General features: G+C 40.3%; 1 protein-coding gene across 1 annotated transcript in view; it reads right to left on the bottom strand.

Moving 5' to 3' along the window:
- Window positions 1–20,046, bottom strand: part of lin28b (lin-28 homolog B (C. elegans)) — a 48,517-nt gene that overhangs the window by 11,737 nt on the left and 16,734 nt on the right. The window contains 1 exon segment of the mRNA XM_023974508.2: window positions 11,603–11,793. Coding sequence (XP_023830276.2) covers window positions 11,603–11,793 — 191 coding nt within the window.

Below are 20,046 nucleotides of genomic sequence, written 5' to 3'. Positions count from 1 at the left end.
AGTCGATAAAGCATGTCTGGTTGGAGGGGTGTATGCTGGGCGAAGAACATTCAGAAATCTCTTCCAATACACATTGCCTGTGAGCATCAGAAGTGAACCAGTTGCATACACAGCTCGAGCAAGACATTCATCAGCATTTCTCTGACTGCATTCCTCCATTAAGTCAAAAAAACGTCTGATTCCAGGAGGACCATGAGCTGTTTCTATCGATAAGGTGTCTGATTCATCATTTTCACCTCACATAGAAGTAGAGGGACCTTTGTCAGAGGTTGCTTGTTGTGAGTGCTGAGGGAACTTGGCCAGATGGTTCTGCATCTTTGTTGCATTCTTCGCAGAGTATTTYCAAATGTACACAGCTTTTCATTCTACATTAGCTGCAGTGAAATGTCTCCACACGTCAGATAGTGCCGTGGCATTGTCCTGTAAAGATTAGAAGATTATTTTTTTTGTACAGATAAATAGTTACGCAGTTAAATTAAACAAGTCCTTTGTAAGATAAATGTTTTAAAATAAAACATGTATGGAAACAGGTGAATTAACACTCCTCCGTTAGCAGGCTCAAGAAAGCTAAAACCCACATGGTAGCAAAAACTAACTTGCAGAAATTGTTAACAAGTTAGAAATGATTGACACACTTTGCTGTAGGCTACTATTTACTAGTTAACAAAAAATTGTGTGTCATAAAATATATTCACCCCACCCAGTATTGTAATCAAAACTTACCAGAAAGAATGTAGTCCTTGGCTCAGACAATGTAGTAGTGTGGGCTCAATAGCATCTCATTAGTGTGCAAGATCTTGAGAATCAGATGTAAATGTGATGGAAGAATGCACTGTGCATGCAGAGGGTTGCAATTCCATTGAATTGGGGATAGTTTAACCAAAATATGCCACAAGACCTAGAATTGCTTTATGTGTATCCCACAAAAAAAGGTTCACTGTTACAAGCTAACTTTTATGAATTTAAGCAAAATTCCCAGGCATAACTACTCATGGAAYATTTCCGGAAATTTCCCGGAAAGTGTCCGACCCATTGCAACCCTATCTGTATACCACCCCTACCTTGTCACAACGGATTAAGAAAAATTCCACAAATTAACTTTTAACAAGGTACACCTGTTAATTGAAATGCATTCCATGTGACTACCTCATGAAGCTGGTTGAGAGAATGGCAAGAGTGTGCAAAGCTGTCATCAAGTAAAAAGGTTGGCTACTTCGAAGAATCTCAGTTATGACACTTTTGGTTACTACATGATTCCATGTGTGTTATTTCATAGTTTTYATGTCTTTACTATTATTCAACAATGTAGAAAATAGTACAAATAAAAACCCTTGAATGAGTAGGTGTGTCCAAACTTTTGACTGGTACTATAATATACACAGTTGAAGTCGGAAGTTTACATACACTTAGGTTGGAGTCATTAAAACTTGTTTTTCAACCACTCCACAAATGTCTTGTTAACAAACTATAGTTTTGGCAAYTRGGTTAGGACATCTACTTTGTGCATGACACAAGTKATTTTTCCAACAATTGTTTACAGACAGATAATTTCACAACTCACTATATCACAATTCCAGTGGGTCAGAAGTTTACATACACTAAGTTGACTGTGCCTTTAAACAGCTTGGAATATTCCAGAAAATTATGTCATGGCTTTAGAAGCTTCTGATAGGCTAATTGACATCATTTGAGTCAATTGGAGGTGTGCCTGTGGATGTATTTTAAGGCCTACCTTCAAACTCATTGCCTCTTTGCTTGACATCATGGGGAAATCAAAAGAAATCAGCCAAGACCTCAGAAAATAAAATTGTAGACCTCAACAAGTCTGGTTCATCCTTGGGGAACATTTCCAAATGCCTGAAGGTACCACGTTCATCTGTACAAACAATAGTACGCAAGTATAAACACCATGGGGACAACGCAGCGTCATACGCTCAGGAAGGAGACGTGTTCTGTCTCCTAGAGATTAACGTACTTTGGTGCGAATAGTGCAAATCAATCTCAGAACAACAGCAAAGGACCTTGTGAAGATGCTGGAAAAAAGTATGTATGTATGTATGTATGTATATCCACAGTAAATGAGAGCCTATATCGACATAACCTGAAAGGCCACTCAGCAAGGAAGAAGCCACTGCTACAAAACTGCCATAAAAAAGCCAGACTATGGTTTGCAACTGCACATGGGGACAAAGATCTTACTTTTGGAGAAATGTTCTCTGGTCTGAATAAACAGAAATAGAACTGTTTGGCCATAATGACCATCGTTATGTTCAGAGGAAAAAGGGGAGGCTTGCAAGCCGAAGAACACCATCCCAACCGTGAAGCGACGGGGGTGGCAGCATCATGTTGTGGGGGTGCTTTGCTGCAGGAGGGACTGGTGCACTTCCACAAATGATGGCATCATGAGGTAGGAAAAGTATGTGGATATATTGAAGCAACATCTCAAGACATCAGTCTCCGCAAGGGGTCTTCCAAATGGACAATGACCCCAAGCATACTTCCAACATTGTGGCAAAATGGCTTAAGGACAACAAAGTCAAGGTATTGGAGTGGTCATCACAAAGCCCTGACCTCAATCCTAGAGATAAAATTTGTGGGCAGAACTGAAAAAGCGTGTGCGAGCAATGAGGCCTACAAACCTGACTCAGTTACACCAGCTCTGTCAGGAGGAATGGGCCAAAATTCACCCAACTTATTGTGGGAAGCTTGTGAATGGCTACCTGAAACATTTGACCCAAGTTAAACAATTTCAAGGCAATGGTACCAAACACTAAGTGAGTGTATGTAAACTTCTGACCCACTGGGAATGTGATGAAAGAAATGAAAGCTGAATTAAATAATTCTCTAGTATTATTCTGACATTTCACATTCTTAAAATAAACTGGTGATCCTAAGTGACCTATGACAGGGCATTTTTACTTGGATTAAATGTCAGGAATTGTGGAAAAAATAAATAAATAATATAAATATATATTTATATTATTTATTTATTAGTACKAAAAGTTTTAAAGTTGGATCAAAGACATTAGTGTTATTCATCCTCAATTACAATCCTCATATAGGGAGCTTTCTCGAAGTTGCATGGAACACAGTTGGTACATTGTATTGAAAGACATTATGGCTTGGGAAAACAACAGTTGGCATTCTATTGCATTGATTCTCAGACACAATCGATGGTGAGCATTAGAAGCTAGCCTTGGTGCATTTCGTTGAGTCTTTAAGATCACTGTTAAAYACCAACAAATAAAGAGCACAGCAGCAGAAATGTTTTAAAAGAATGCTGCACTTAAGGAAGGATGTTGAGATGAACCGTTGGGAGATCTCCCTGTCTCTCTCATAAAAAACAATCTGCCGATCAAGGGTCAAGGACATTTCAATTCCAAATTAACTGCCTGAGAAAATTGAATTGAAAAAGGCAATGCTATAACAAAAAAAACGCAATTGRGTGATACAAACTCCATACCCAATTCAATAACCAAACAGGCTTAAACCGGAATTGACATCWTGTTTAGTTAAGCAATAAGATCATGTCATCTCAATATTCCCATTATGTGCTCTTACCGAGCTATGAAATGGTTTAGACACACTTCACTGGGACCTTGTGGGTTACTAAGGAGCTTGTGGRGGTTACCACGGTAATACAAAATGGCCCCCAATTCCTGCACTACTTTTGACCAGGGCCCATATGAATCTGGTCAAATGTAGTGCACTACTGTATATAGGGAATAGGGTGCCATTCGGGACTTGACCTAAATATAGCCTAGACCGCCTCATATGTCCTTGCCTCCTCAGAGAAGTGTGGACACACCATCCGTAATATTCCTCCCTGGGATTGGTGCAATGACAAAACATTTGTAGGGCATCATATGGCTTATTCTCCTTTTATTCCGTTATGAATTCATGGTGACAGCAAATGTGTCAGTGTAAATTTAACACTGAAAGTAAACACTGTTTTAGTGTTAAATTAACTCTTATGAGTGTTGAGAAAACTCTTTATATTTTAATGAATATGCCAAGATAAATTGGTGATGGTAAAATTATTGTACCATTTATTATTGGGATTAGGATTGCAAAAACTTTCCACAAATTCCTAGGTTTTCCAGAAGTCCCGGTTAAAAGATTCCCATCAGGTAAAAACATGGATTGTCGAGAGAGTTAGCAGAAGTTTGCAACCCTAATTTGTATTGAGCAAAACAAGCAACAGTTATTGCTCAGAAGGTTAAATGACCAAATCCCAATTCTCCTTAGTGAGTACCAGAAAGTAACCACAGCAACCACATCACTTCTGACAGATATGAGCTGAAACAGGACCATATAAATRCTATGTGACTAACTCAATTGCCGAGAGGTCATTTATACCTATTTTCAACTTTGGTTTACTGTTTCACTTAAAATGGATTGAGTGGTGAAATATTCCTTTAGTTTGAGTCAACGTTAAACTGCAAATCTTTACTTATTTTGTAATTTAGCTTATCCAGAGCAACTTACAGGAGCAATTAGGGTTAAGTGTCTTGCTAAATGGCACATCAGATTTTTCACCTAGTCGGCTAGGGGATTAATTCATTAATTTATTTAACTAGGCAAGTCAGTTAAGAACAAATTCTTATTTACAAACGAGAAACCTTCCGGTTACTGGCCCAACTCTCTTAAATGCTAGGCTACCTGCCACCCTAATATAGCACTTCTCTGCATATCCTAAACCCCTAACATTATACTGATGTATAATGAGTTAGGGTTGTCTAACAGTTTGGCATCTAATAATATCAACTGGCAACTTTAGTGCAAGAACTAAGAACTGTATGTCACTTCTCTCAATGTGTGTACTTGTGCACTCCTCCCCGTGCATTTTAAAGCATTTGATTGGTGAAAGTACGGGCTAAACAGAGTTTCCGGTAACACTTTATTTGGATAGTCCATCTGTAGATGCTCTAAAGACCATCTATTTATGAACCTACATAAATAAAATAAGAGTGCATCATTTAGCTACAGAGGATCAATAGCTTCTAAAAAATACCTGTGGATTAAGTTTTATCACAGGCTCTTAAGAGTCAGGAAGGCCACAATTTGGGCAGCATGCGAGCCAAATTTACAACAGCTTCTTGCGTTGAATGATTCATAGAATGATTTTGGAACCTCTAACCCTGGCACTTTGACTTAAACTCATCTTCCCATGGCTGTCAGTAACATTTCAACTACTAACACAAAACACTGAACTTAACCCTTACTCTAAACCTACCCCTAACCTTATCAAGCAGTTGCTTGTCAACAGATGATCATACTATCAACCATCTGTAGAGCATCTATACACGGACTATCTGGACTATCCAAATAAAGTGTGACGAGTTTCCACCATATTTCTTTTGACAGTCCTTTCCTTTTAAATCCACGAAGGGAAGTAAACAAGTGCACACTTTAAGAGAAAGGACAGATAATTGGAACGCAGGACTTATACACTGATGTGTTCAAGTATGGTTGTAGTTCTAGTTCTGTCCAGCCCGTGGAAGAATACGGTAAGGCTTAAGCAGCAGAGAACAAGAGGTATAATCAAACTTAAGTACCTGCTACCAACCAACCAACACAGATTCCCATCCTCAACACAATAAAAATCACTATGGGAGATAACCAACCTCAAAGTATCCCCCTTCCAAATCCCCATGGAGATAACCAACCACAAAGTAGCCCCAAATTATACTGAATTATTCACTGTTGTAAAACATCCAGGGAACCCTTTCGGCAGATAATTTAATTACTAAAGAGGAAACCTTAATTATTTTCACACCTGATTAAGAGAGGGATTGGATAGCCAGAAAGCTATATCAATCACACAATGATTTGGTCTATGCAGATATACAGTGCCTTCAGAAAGTATTCATACTCCTTGACTTTTTCCACATTTTGTTGTGTTACAACCTGAGTGTAAAATCTATTACATTTAGGTTTTGTCTCACTGGCCTCCACACAATACCCTATAATGTTAGTGAAAGTCTTTTTAGATTTCTTTACAAATTCAGAATGAAAAGCTGAAATTTCTTGAGTCAGTAAGTATTCAATCCCTTTGATATGGCAAGCCTAAAGAAGAAAAAAGCAGACTTTGAAGAGTCTTGGTGGTTCCAAACTTCTTCCATTTTATACATAATAAAACTTGCTCCAGAGCACTCAGGATCTCAGAATGAGGCGAACGTTCACATTGAATATCCCTTTGAGCATGGTGAAGTTATGAACTACACTTTGGATGGTGTATCAATACACCCACTCACTACAAAGATACAGGCGTCCTTCCTAACTCAGTTGCCGGAGAGGAAGGAAACTGCTCAGGGATTTCACCATGAGTTTAATGGTTTTGATATGAGAACTGAGGATGGATCAACAATATTGTAGTTACTCTACAATACTAACCTAAATGACAGCATGAAAAGAAGGAAGCCTGTACAGAATACATTTTTTCCAAAACATGCATCCTTTTTGCAATAAAGTAAAACTGCAAAAAACGTGGCAAAGAAATTGACTTCATGTCCTGAATACAAAGTTCTATGTTTGAGGCAAATCCAACACCACACATCACTGAGAACCACTCTTTATAATTTCAAGCATGGTGGTGGCTGCATCATGTTATGGGTATGCTTGTCCTCGGCAAGGAATAGGGAGTTCTTTAGGATAAAAAGAAACGGAATAGAGCTAAGCACAGGCAAAATCTTAGAGGAAAACCTGGTTCAGCCTGCTTTCCACAGACACTTGGAGACAATGAAAGGCCACCCCCAAGTGGTAAGGGTAGGTAACAACATATGCCATGCTGATCCTCAACACAGGTGCCCCTCAGGGGTGTGTGCTCAGTCCCCTCCTGTACTCCCTGTTCACCCATGACTGCATGGCCAAGCACGACTCCAACACCATCATCAAGTTTGCCGATGACACAACTGTGGTAGGCCTGATCACCAACAACGATGAGACAGCCTATAGGGAGGAGGTCAGAGACCTGGCCATGTGGTGCCAGGACAACAACCTCTCCCTCAACGTGATCAAGACAAAGGAGATGATTGTGGACTACAGAAAAAAGGAGGACCGAGCACACCCCCATTCTCATCGATGGGGCTGTAGAGGAGCAGGTTGAGAGCATCAAGTTCCTTGGTGTCCATATCACCTAAACTATCATGGTCCAAACACACCAAGACAATTGTGAAGAGGGCACGAGAACGCATATTCCCCCTCAGGACACTGAAAATATTTGGCATGGGTCCTCAGAGCCTCAAAAAGTTCTACAGCTGCACCATCGAGAGCATCCTGACTGGTTGCATCATCGCCTGGTATGGCAACTGCACGGCCTCCGACCGCAAGGCACTACAGAGGGTAGTCCGTACGGCCCAGTGCATCACTGGGGCCAAGCTTCCTGCCATCCAGGACCTATATACCAGGCGGTGTCAGAGGAAGGCCCCAAAAAATTGCCAAAGGCCCCAGCCACCCTAGTCATAGACTGTTCTCTCTGCTACCGCATGGCAAGCGGTACCGGAGCGCCAAGTCTAGGTCCAAAAGGCTTCTACCCCCAAGCCATAAGACTCCTGAACAGCTAATCAAATGGCTACCCGGACTATTTGCCTTGTCCCCAACCCACCCCCAATTTTTACGCTGCTGCTACTCTCTGTTTATTATCCATGCATAGTCACTTTACCTCTACCTACATATTACCTCGACTAACCGGTGACCCCGCACATTGTACCAGTACCCCGTATACAGCCTCGCTACTGTTATTTTATTGTTGCTCCTTTAATTATAAAAACATTTAGCAAATACTTTAACACTTTCTTAACTTCTTTGGGGTAGGGGGCAGTATTTTCACGRCCGGATGAAAAGCATGCCCAGAGTAAAGTAAGGTTGGTCGATTTTCAACTCAGCTCCTATTGAAGATAGTGGGATATTGGTAATGTTGCACTTCCTAAGGCTTCCACTAGATGTCAACAGTCTTTAGAACCTTGTCTGATGCTTCTACTGTGAAGTGGGGCCGAAGGAGAAGGGAATGAGTAAGGTCTGCCATGAGCTGACCATGCGCGTTCACATGAGAGTGAGCTCTGTTCCATCGCACTTCTGAAGACAATGGAATTCTCCGGTTGGAACATTATTGAAGATTTATCTTAACATCCTAAAGATTGATTCAATACATCGTTTGACATGTTTCTATTGACTGTTACGGAACTTTTTGACATTTCGTCTGCTTTTAGTGAACGCGCTTCGTGACTTTGGATTTGTTTACCAAACGCGCTAACAAAAGTAACTATTTGGACATAAATGATGAACATTTCTTGTGGAAGTGGGAGTGCATTCCGACGAAGATCAGCAAAGGTAAGTGAAGATTTAGAATGCCATTTATGACTTTTGTTGACTGCATAATATGGCGGATATATTTGTGTCTTGATTGGGCTCTGAGCGCCGACTCAGATTATTGCATCGTTTTCTTTTTCCATAAAGCTTTTTTTGAAATCTGACACAGCGGTTGCATTAAGGAGAAGTGGATCTAAAATTCCATGCATAACASTTGTATCTTTTAGCAATGTTTATTATGAGTATTCCTGTAAATTGATGTGGCTCTCTGCAAAATCAAAAGATGTTTTGGAACTTCTGAACGTAAGGCGCCAATGTAAACTCAGATTTTGGATATAAATATGAAGTTTACCGAACAAAACATACATGTATTCTGTAACATGAAGTCCTATGAGTGTCATCTGATGAAGATCATCAAAGGTTAGTGATTAATTTTATCTATATTTCTGCTTTTTGTGACTCCTCTCTTTGACTGGAAAAATGGCTGTGTTATTCTGTGAATAGGCACTCACCTAACATAATTGTTTMGTTTGCTTTCGTCGTAAAGCCTTTTTGAAATCGGACTCTGTGGCTGGATTTACAACCAGTGTATCTTTGAAATGGTGTAAAATACATGTATGTTTGAGGAATTTTAATTATGGGATTTCTGTTTTGAATTTGGCGCCCTGCAGTTTCACTGGCTGTTGAAGAGGTGGGACGCTACCGTCTCACGTACCCTAGAGAGGTTAACTGCATTGTTGGTTAAGGGCTTCTAAGTAAMCATTTCCCTGTATTCGGCGCATGCGACAAATACATCGATTTTGGGGGGGGGGGCGGTACTTTCCACCCCTTAGCTCCCCAATTATGTGATATCCAATTGGTAGTTACAGTCTTGTTCCATCGCTGCAGCTCCCGTACGGACTCGGGAGAGGTGAAGGTCCGGAGCCATGCTTCCTCCTAAACACGACCCCGCCAAGCCGCACTGCTTCTTGACACACTGCTCGCTTAACCCAGAAGCCAGCCGCACCAATGTGTTGGAGGAAACACCGTACAGCTGGCGACCGAAATCAGTGTGCATGCACATGGCCGCCACAAGGAGTCGCTAGAGCACAATGGGACAAGGACATCCCAGCAGGCCAAACCCTTCCCTAACCCGGACGACGCTGGGCCAATTGCGCCTCATGGGTCTCCTGGTCACGTCCGGCTGCGACACAGCCCGGGATCGAACCTGGATCTGTACTGACTAGTTACAGTTTTAACTTAAAAATCGGCTTGAAAATCTAAGGCAAGACTTAAATGGCTGTTTAGCAATGATGAACAAACAACTTCACAGAGTTTGAAGAATTTAAATAATAATGTGCAAATATTGTACAATCCAGGTGTGCAAAGCTCAAGAGACTTTCAGCTGTAATCACTGCCAAATGTGATTAACATGTGTTGATTCAGGGGTGTGAATACTTCCTGTATGTAAATTAGATCTGTATTTAATTTTCAAAAATGTATAAAAACATGTTTTCCATGTCATTATGGGGTATTGTGTGTAGATGGGTGAGAAAAAAATCAGTTTAATACATTGTGAATTCAGGTTGTAACAACTAAATGTGGAATAAGCCAAGGGGTATGAATATTTTCTCAAGGCTCTGTACATCCATTGTAGGGAAAGAATTACATAAGCCTTGAGATCGCAAACGTTAAAGGCACACAGCTTAATTTTTAAAAATTAAGGAATAATCTGGGATATTTCCTTGTTCAATGGTCCTTTGATGACAGCCTGCCCCATATTCATTGATTCTTGAAGAATAACTTGAGTTGCGTGTATGAATTTGAAAGTAGTTAGGTTACATTTCTCCAGCCCCCATTCCTCAGCTTACTGCTAGTGGATACACAAACTCCAGATTTTGGCTTTAATGTACACTGTACAGTGGAACTATGTGAAGTAGCCTCCCACGATGGCAGCCACATATAGCTCCATCCCAGTCCGTCTCTGTGTGTTCACTGCAGCACCAGGTGCTCTGACACATGGAGGAGGAACTGCATGTTTTCTCAGTAGAAGAGGGACAGAGAGGTAGAGCACAGATACAGCAACCATCAAACTATTTCAGTGAGTTCCATATAAGCCTTGGGGACTAAACAAGACGTTAAAAATGTTGATGTCGGGAAAGAGTTCACATTTAACGTTCACTACTCCTGAAAGTCTTGTAACAGTCCAGCTCAACACCACAGACAGTATTCAGATAGTCAAAACTCCCCCTTTCATAATGCCTGCAGTAAAATGCATTGAGATTCACAAACCTACCCAGGCACAATTTTAAGATTGTGGAAGGTGATAAATTGACTTTGAATAGCGGGAAAAGTGCCTTATTCAATGCATGACTCAAGCTGAATAACCATGGCAATCGCAGTGTACTTAGATCTGTGTTAAATCTACAATCTAGGCCCCCTGATAACTATCCAACTGATGAAGGCAGAAACATACAGATTTGTAAGGCTAATACTGAAATTTTCTTCCATATTAATACCCATCAACAACAAAAATGTTTTTCATGTTTTTTTTWWAAAAACGGTTGTTTTTTCGTCAGTAAAATTTGAGCGTAAATCAACAGATTACTTTTTAAATGTTAACAAATCAGTTTAGCCTTTTTAATTCTTTGTTGTCCACGTTACTTTWATGTTGGTTTCCAGTAGCAGTAGTGATGGGGGGGTCAATACAGTTACATCTGTATCGTGACTTGCATACAGCACTGACACACACCCCACCAGACATGCCACCAGGGGTCTTTTCACAGTCCACAGGTCCAGAATAAATTAAAAGAAAAGTACAGTAGTATACAAAGCCATGATTGAATGGAACTCCCTTCCATCTTATATAGCACAAGTGAACAGCAAACCTAGTTTCAAAAACCAAACAAAGCAACACAGCTAGTCAGCTGTACCTATATCCTATATCTTGTTCTTTTTAAATAGTGAGCAAACATGTTTTCAGCACTTATTTCCATGACTGATCAAAACTAATTATATCATGCTCTCTCTCGTCTCTCTGCAGCAGACATATAGTGAGCAATATGTTTGGAACGTCAAATGACAATAGAATTGCAGAATCAAATCGCAAAACATATAGAACCGTGAGAATCTCAATACATATCATATCGGCACCTAAGTATCATGATAATATCATATCGTGAGGTCCCTGGTCTTTCCCAAAGTAACAGCCATTTCGCCCATGTCGTTTTAAAATCCTGTGCAGGAAAGCTCCATCCACATTGTACTTCCTGTCAATCAGAGCCTTCTCAGCATGCTTTGCTCTTGTACTCACCGGTCTCCCTTTGGTTTGCGGTTCTTCTGGGGCGGGACCTTCCCTTTGGGTCTCCTTTCGCTGCCCGCACACGGTCCCCCGCCCGGCCCCGTCACCCACAGGGWCTCCAGGCCCTTGGAGGACTTCTTAAAGGTGAARTCCACCTGCTCGCCCTCCTTCAGGCTGCGGAAGCCCTCCATCACCAGTTTACTCTGTGGAGGAAAAAAAATCAACACACCAGCCCTTTAAGAAATGCTGCCATGGAATTTGAATTATACCGACCAGACCATCCTTTAAAAGATACTGAATTATTACCATGTAATTACAATTACATCCAGACCACCCCTCTTTAGAAACACTGCACTGTTACAATTAATGATTTTTGGGCTAGCATTTATAGCAAACCTTTAGAATGTCGACTATTTAATTCCAGTCATTGTCAATGTTCATCCTTATCAAATGACTTTTTTTGTAAATTAAATCGAAAAATTGGTAGCTTAGGTGCATCCCTTCCTCATCCCTCCCATTTTAGTTTCTCACTTAGATTCCTTCTGACAGAGGGGGGGGGGGGATAGGGGGGGGATAGGGTTTCGCACCCAATGCTGTCACTTCTTTATCAGTTCCATCTAAATTATTCATCTGGTTACTACGTAAACACTAGGCTACATATAAATCAAAGACGTTTGATTTGACAACAACATAATGACTGATATCATGTATCTTTTACGGATCGCACCCGACGCATAACCAAATTTAGCAGAGGGGAACAAACACACACACCATCAAAATGTATACACGCTGTTGAAGGACTGCCAGAGCAAGCCAACAGTATGCAGGCCTATGAAGAGCTATTCAAACAAGCATGTTGCCACGAGAGAGAGAGAGGCTGAATGATTCTATAAACAGAGTACAGTTGGGAAGAATGGCTACTATTTGGGTTAGCTTTACTAAGTCATTTACAACAGTGCAAATGTTGCTTGTGTTTATCTATGGTAAACAAGTTCAAAAGATAAAACTGTAAGACAAAATAGGACTATAAACCATTAAAGTTCATGCATATAAAACTATTTGGTTACACTTTATTTGTATGGTCTGGAGTTTCCATCTGTAGAACCTCTACAGATTGTTAGTTTGACAAACTCTCTATCTGTTGATAAGGAACTGCTCGTTAGGTTAGTATTTGAATAAGGGTTAGGGTTAGGGTTAGTATTTGAATAAAGGTTAGGGTTAGTATTTGAATAAGGGTTAAGGTTAGGGTTAGTAGGTAGTTAGTTGAAATGTTACTGATAGTCAGTAGAGCACCTACAGATGGACTATCCAAATAAAGTGTTACCAATCATTTCATGTTCATGTTTCATGAAAAATATAATAAATCTGGTCCCTAGTATTATGTGTTATTTTGTATTAATCTTTGATATAAATATTATTAGTTAAATGTTATCTTTGGAAACCAATAGGAAAGACAGAAATAATAGCTGCACTAAAGTTATTACAGTTAATTTCTTTATGAATTAACCCATTTTTGGAATAGATTTATACGTGTATATTTGCTATAATACATGTAATATTTCACACAAAATGTTGCTTAGAATTAATAACACAAAGCTATTATAGAAGCTTAAATATCTTTATAATGGTGTTTTTATCATCTCACATACCCTGAAGCTTTCTAAATGGAAAATGTGATATCTATTGACTAATCAACATTAATTCATTATCTACTAATGATTTTAATACATTAAAGTCAGTCATTATTATGCCACTAGTAACAGCTACTAACTGTCCTAGTTTATATTTAGACCCATTGATGATATATCTAACAATTATTTAAAATCACTACAGTAATCTTACATTTAATTTATTGCTTGAAAAATACAGCAATTTCCCTCAACCAATGAAATTGTACAAGTGGGAGGGGCAAAAAGGCAGTCCAAATATTCAAGTAAATGATATACTTCAAATCTCTAAACCACTCAATTATTTCAATAGATTTTATCATTTCTAATTCAGTGAGTTTCTAAATATATTCAAAAAAAAATTTAAATATCTAAAATACCAGTTTGCATAATTTCTAACACTAATTGTTTTCACATAACATAGAAACAAATCCTTCTGTTATACACAGACACATCTTGGGATAACCCATTGAAATCAATACATGTAAAACTGTATGGTTAATTGAAATACTTACAACAACTGCATCTCTAAAATTACGATGTCACATTTTACTTAAAGTACTGTAAACTATAAAATATATCTAATCCTACCAATTAATTCAAAGTGATCAGATCAGCACTGTAGTTCAGAGATTTCACTATATATATTATTTTGCCATTTTGGTGAGGACAAATCTTTGTGCTTCTTGACAATAAAGACGTCAACCTCATCACTAAAAGACATCACCACTACTACTAACCAAATGACTAAAAGACATCACCACCACTACTAACCAAATCACTAAAAGACATCACCACCACTACTAACCAAATCACTAATACTAAAAAGACATCACCACTACTACTAACCAAATCACTAAAAGACATCACCACAACTACTAACCAAATTACTAAAAGACATCACACACTACTACTAACCAAATTACTAAAAGACATCATCACCACTACTAACAAGAATTACTAACCAATTACTAAAAGACACCACCACCACTACTACCAAATCACTAAGACATCATCACCACTACTAACAGAATTACTAACCAAATTACTAAAAGACATCACCACCACACTAACCAAATGACTAAAAGACATCACCACTACTACTAACAAATACTAAAAAGACATCACCACTACTACTAACCAAATACTAAAAGACATCACCACCATACTAACCAAATCACTAAAAGACATCACCACCACTACTAACCAAATTACTAAAAGACATCACCACCACTACTAACCAAATTACTAAAAAGACATCACCACACTACTAACCAAATTACTAAAAGACATCAAACCTACTAACCAAATTACTAAAAGACATCACCACCACTACTAACCAAATTACTAAAAGACATCACCACCACTACTAACCAAATTACTAAAAGCACTACAAACTCTTAAGAATATCGGTGGGAAAATGCCATAACTATGAAAGACAGGGGAATCGACACATTCATCATTTAAAACACCTCGTGGTTTCACGAAGGGTGAAATAGACTCCTCAATCATACATGATTTCACACAATGTATTCATTCGTTCATTTATCCCTTCGTTCACCCATTCATTCCCTGTCTCCTGCTAGCAAGCAGTAGGTGATTAACTTAGCTCACTCCAGCTAGCTGAAAGTAAGAGACCGCTCTGGATGTTTTGGATATGCTGTGAGGAAAAGGAAAGGATTAGGGATAGAATGAGAGACAGCAAGGATTCTACACCTCTATTCAACAGGGCATACACTCACGACAAAACAAGGGATGAGGGGAAAGAAAAGGACAGAGAATGGAAGAAAAGGGTGATGTCATGGTGAACTGAATTAATATGCATACAAGTTGCGAATGACAACCAAGGTGGGTATTATATGTCCGTTTCAGCTGTAGTGGGTCACTTCAGCTGTCACTTCACATTTTTGTACAAATCACAACAGCATTAAAACAAACATCTAATAAATGATTTCAATCCCGGCGACTTTGATGGATATATTATTATAAATTCTAAAATGTTACAGGCATTTTTAAATATCTTGTAACTAAAAATTCAGCAGAACTGCTTCTCTCTCTTTCTTTCAAGGCATTATCATGACTAGTCATTGATTCTCTGGCTCAGCCAATCAATGAGAGCCTTCCTCGTCCTCTCCAGTCATCATTTTATGAAAGCAGCATGTGTTTCCGGGTCAAAGTTCAGTGGTCCTCGCATCCCCGCCCCCTGGGCCTTCATAACACTGGTCCAGTGATTGTCAGTTAGGAAACCACACAAGTCCTTTTGTCCACTAGAAATATGTAAACTCACATTTCCTAGATACTTTAATGAATATCTAGTATCTAGGAAATGATAGTAAAGATATACAATTGGCTTTTTTATATAACCACAGTATCTCGTGTGTAAAATAATGTGTCAGTAATTACAAATTGCCGTAGGACTTTATTCAAGCTACTCGACTATGAACTAAATCAGATGAATGAAATTGAGTTATTCCCTAATAAAATAAATTCCGGACAAAGGAATGCATATTATGCCAGATGTGCGTTTGTGGGTCTGTGTGTGTGCTTGCATGTATGTACGTGTGTGTGTGTCTATGTGTGTGTGTTTGCATGCACGTACGTGCACATATGTGTGTGTGTGTAAACCTCAAGAATCAGAACCTGCAACCCGAGTGCCCTCCTCTCAGGTGACCTGGCGGGTGTCCTGCCTGGTTTCAGTTTACACACAGAGGTCAAGAGAGGGCATGGTCAGAGGAGAGAAAGAGAGAGAACAAAATGGAGGAGTGGCCTGGAGCAGGGTGGGGGTGTGCTGCGCGAGAGGGAGAAGGGGAGAGAGAAATGCCTCCAGCACATTCTGTTCAGCTCCAATGGAGGAGCAACTCCTGATCAGGCCTGGGAGGGACCAGGAATGACAAGGAACAAAACCTCCATTTGATCAGGAGCCTTGCAGGTCAGTGCATAACCCCCCCCCCCCCCCCCAGAAAGAGGACCCACTGACAGGGAAAGAGGCAGGGAACACACCGACCAACCAACCCCCACACACCTCCTAAACTGCCTGCCCATTCTGAGAGTTAGCCATGTGCTGTGTCCATTTCCACATACAAGTCATAAGTATTTGGTCCGAGTGTGTGTGTGTTCTGTTTCAGTGGTGTTTGTGTGTTCATCTATTTTTCATCGTTAATTTACAAGGAACGCTGAGAAGACATCGTCTTTCACAGCAACCTGGGAGGAGAAAATGATTATGTACTTATTATGCTCATAAGACTACCTCCAGAATGTGTGTGTACATGCGTAGCGTGCAAGCAAGTGTGTGCAAACTGCGAAGGAAGCACATAATAAACCCAGCGCCCTGGATGAAAATAGCCTCCTAACCATCGTCATCACCAGTCGCGGTAATCGATGCAGGAAGTGGAACGAGAAAGGAGCTGTGTGAGGGCTAATTATGGGATGGAGCTGCTGGTCGGAGTGAAGTAGCCTATTGGAAGCAGTGTGTGGGGGGGGGGACTGTGTCCATGCGCACAACCGTGTGTGTGTGTGTGTGTGTGACGACCATGTGGTGCGGTGCCATTAAGTATCTTTTTACACACAGGAAATGCTAAGTGGACAAAGCTGGCCCCGATTGTCACAGATGGACGTGACCCAACAGGATGCATATAAAATAAAAAAAACACCAAAAGACGAAACCTCACTGCGCTAACATCCCTCGCCCTCCTCCGCACGTTTTCATTACAGCCACTAACCCCTGACCTCTACCCAACACCCCCATCAAACATTTAAGAGTGTTCCCATTTCCCCCCTGGCCCAAATTAACAACATGCTAACCGCTAGCGTACACTGATTATGGAGCGGACCATATTTGATCAGAGGGGGGGGGGGGAAGAAGTAGATCATTCTGCTATGGGTTTATGAGGACGGAAGGAGGACGGAAATGAACCAAGGTGAGGTGGCTGGGGAGAAGAAAAGAACCAAGGTGAGGTGGCTGGGGAGAAGAAAAGAACCACGGTGATGCTGGGAGAAGAAAAAACACGGAGTGCGAATGAAAACAGGTGAGGGCTGGGAGAAGAAAACGAACCAAAGGTGATGGCTGGAGAAGAAAAAACAGCGTGAGGTGGCTGGGAAGAAGAAAAGAACCAAGTAGTGGCGGGGAGAAGAAAAACACAAGGTAGGTGGCTGGAGAGAAAAAGAACCAGGGTGAGCGTGGCTGGGAGAAGAAGAACCAAGGGATGCTGGGAGAAGAAAAGAACCAAGGTGAGGTGGCTGGGGACGAGAAAAACCACGGTGAGGTGGCTGGGGAAGAAAAGAACCAAGGTGAGGTGGCTGGGGAGAAGAAAGAACCACGTGCAGGTGCTGGGAGAAAAAAACCAAGGTGATGTGGCTGGAAAGAAAAGAACCCGTGAGTGGCGGAGAAAAAAACCAAGCTGAGCTGCTGGGAGAAGAAAAAACCACGGTGAGGTGCTGGGAGAGAAAAGAACCACGTGAGTGGCTGGAGAAGAAAAAACCAAGTGAGTGGCTGGGAGAAGAAAAAAACCACGGTGAGGTGGCTGAGAATAAAAGAACCAATGAGGTGGCTGGGAAGAAAAAAAACCAAGTGAGTGGTGGGGAGAAGAAAAAAACCAAGTGAGGGCTGGCGGAGAAGAAAAGAACCAAGTGAGGTGGCTGGGGAGGAAGAAAGAACCACAGTGAGATGGCTGGGGAGAAGAAAAAGAACCAGAGGTGAGGTGCTGGAGAAGAAAAAGAACCAAGGCTGAGTGGCTGGGAGAAGAAAAAACAAGGGAGCGGAAAAAGAAAGAACCAGGTAGTGCTGGGAGAGAAAAGAACCACGTGAGTGCTGGGAAAGAAAGAACCAATGAGGCTGGGAAAGAAAAGAACCAATGGTGATGGTGGCTGGGGAGAAGAAAAAACCAATGAGGTGCTGGGAGAAGAAAAAACCAAGTGTAGTGGCGGGAGAAAAAAGAACCACGGTGAGGTGCTGGGAGAAGAAAAGAACCAAAAATCCCCCCAAAAACACAAAAAAAAAAAAAAAAAAAAAAAAAACAAAAAAAAAAAAAAAAAAAAAAAAAACCACAAAAAAAAAAAAAAAAAAAAAAAAAAAAAAACAAAAAAAAAAAAAAAAAATGTGAAGTGGCTGGGGAGAAGAAAAGAACCAAGGTGAGGTGGCTGGGGAGAAGAAAAGAACCACGGTGAGGTGGCTGGGGAGAAGAAAGAACTAGCAGTAGTAGGGTGACAACCTTAATTCACTTCAGCAAACGGGGGCCTAGTAAAGGAAAAAAAAAGTAAGGAGCACAGGTCAACATTGCAAATAGAGTTGTATTTTTGAACATAAGCAAAACAGCAGCCCTGCTTCTTGCTTTGCTTTAAAGCTGAGGTACAGTATGGGACTGGAGAGAAGTGCAAAACTGTGGAGAATGGTCATGAATGTAACTGTAATTCAAAGCAGAACTGTCTTTAGACAAATAATGACCCAACTAAGAAAAAAACTGGACAGCAAACAAAAATGAACAGTACCATGGCACCTTATGGACATTTGACATCTGCCAGAGAAATTGATGCTTTTTTTKTAATTTATTTTTTTGTTTTGTTTTCTGCTGTTGTCGTTGGTATTAAATGTGTATATTATGAAATGTAAATCGACCTTCATGAATTAAAAGAGAAAGAAGCCCAGCTGGCCAAAATAAAAATAATTGTTTCTCAATTGGAACTGAAAAACAAACAGGAATGTGATAAAGCCTACAGTTAGATAGTGTTTATTAGGTCACACAACTGAAAACATTTTGCAACAAAAAAGGAAAATGAGCATCCAGGTAGTCGCTCCGTGTTTCAGTCCGTTCTCTTCGGTTTGGTGCCCAATGAAGGGGACCCCGGTCTAAAAAGACTTTCAATCAAATGTAAGACATGACATTTCCACTTGGGAATATAGCTAAATATCAAGCTAAGGACATAGATTTCCCCCAATTAAATATACAGTTGAAGTTGGAGGTTTACATACACCTTAGCCAAATACATTTAAACTCAGTTTTTCACAATTCGTGACATTTAATCCAAGTAAAAATGCCCCGTCTTAGGTCAGTTAGGATCACCACTTTATTTTAAGAATGTGAAATGTCAGAATAATAGTAGAGAGAATGATTTATTTCAGCTTTTATTTCTTTCATCACATTCCCAGTGGGTCAGAAGTTTACATACACTCAATTAGTATTTGGTAGCATTGCCTTAAAATTGTTTAACTTGGGTCAAATGTTTGGGTAGCCATRCACAAGCTTCCCACAATAAGTTGGGTGAATTTTGGCCCATTCCTCCTGACAGAGCTGGTGTAACTGAGTCAGGTTTGAAGGCCTCCTTGCTCGCACACGCTTTTTCAGTTCTGCCAACACATTTTCTATAGGATTGAGGTCAGGGCTTTGTAATGGCCACTCCAATATCTTGACTTTGTTGTCCTTAAGCCATTTTGCCACAACTTTGGAAGTATGCTTGGGGTCATTGTCGATTTGGAAGACCCATTTGCGACCAAGCTTTAACTTCCTGACTGAGGTCTTGAGATGTTCCTTCAATATATCCACATAATTTGGGAAGTCGGTTAGGACATCTACTTTGTGCATGACAAGTAATTTGTTTTACAATTGTTTACAGACAATTATTTCACTTATAAATCACTGTATCACAATTCCAGTGGGTCAGAAGTTTACATACACTAAGTTGACTGTGCCTTTAAACAGCTTGGAAAATTCCAGAAATGATGTCATGGCTTTAGAAGCTTCTAATAGGCTAATTGACATCATTTGAGTCAATGGAGGTGTACCTGTGGATGTATTT

The sequence above is a fragment of the Salvelinus sp. IW2-2015 genome, linkage group LG28, assembly GCF_002910315.2.
Source record: "Salvelinus sp. IW2-2015 linkage group LG28, ASM291031v2, whole genome shotgun sequence".
Classification (NCBI taxonomy): domain Eukaryota; kingdom Metazoa; phylum Chordata; class Actinopteri; order Salmoniformes; family Salmonidae; genus Salvelinus; species Salvelinus sp. IW2-2015.
This window is presented reverse-complemented; position numbering and strand designations above follow the sequence as displayed.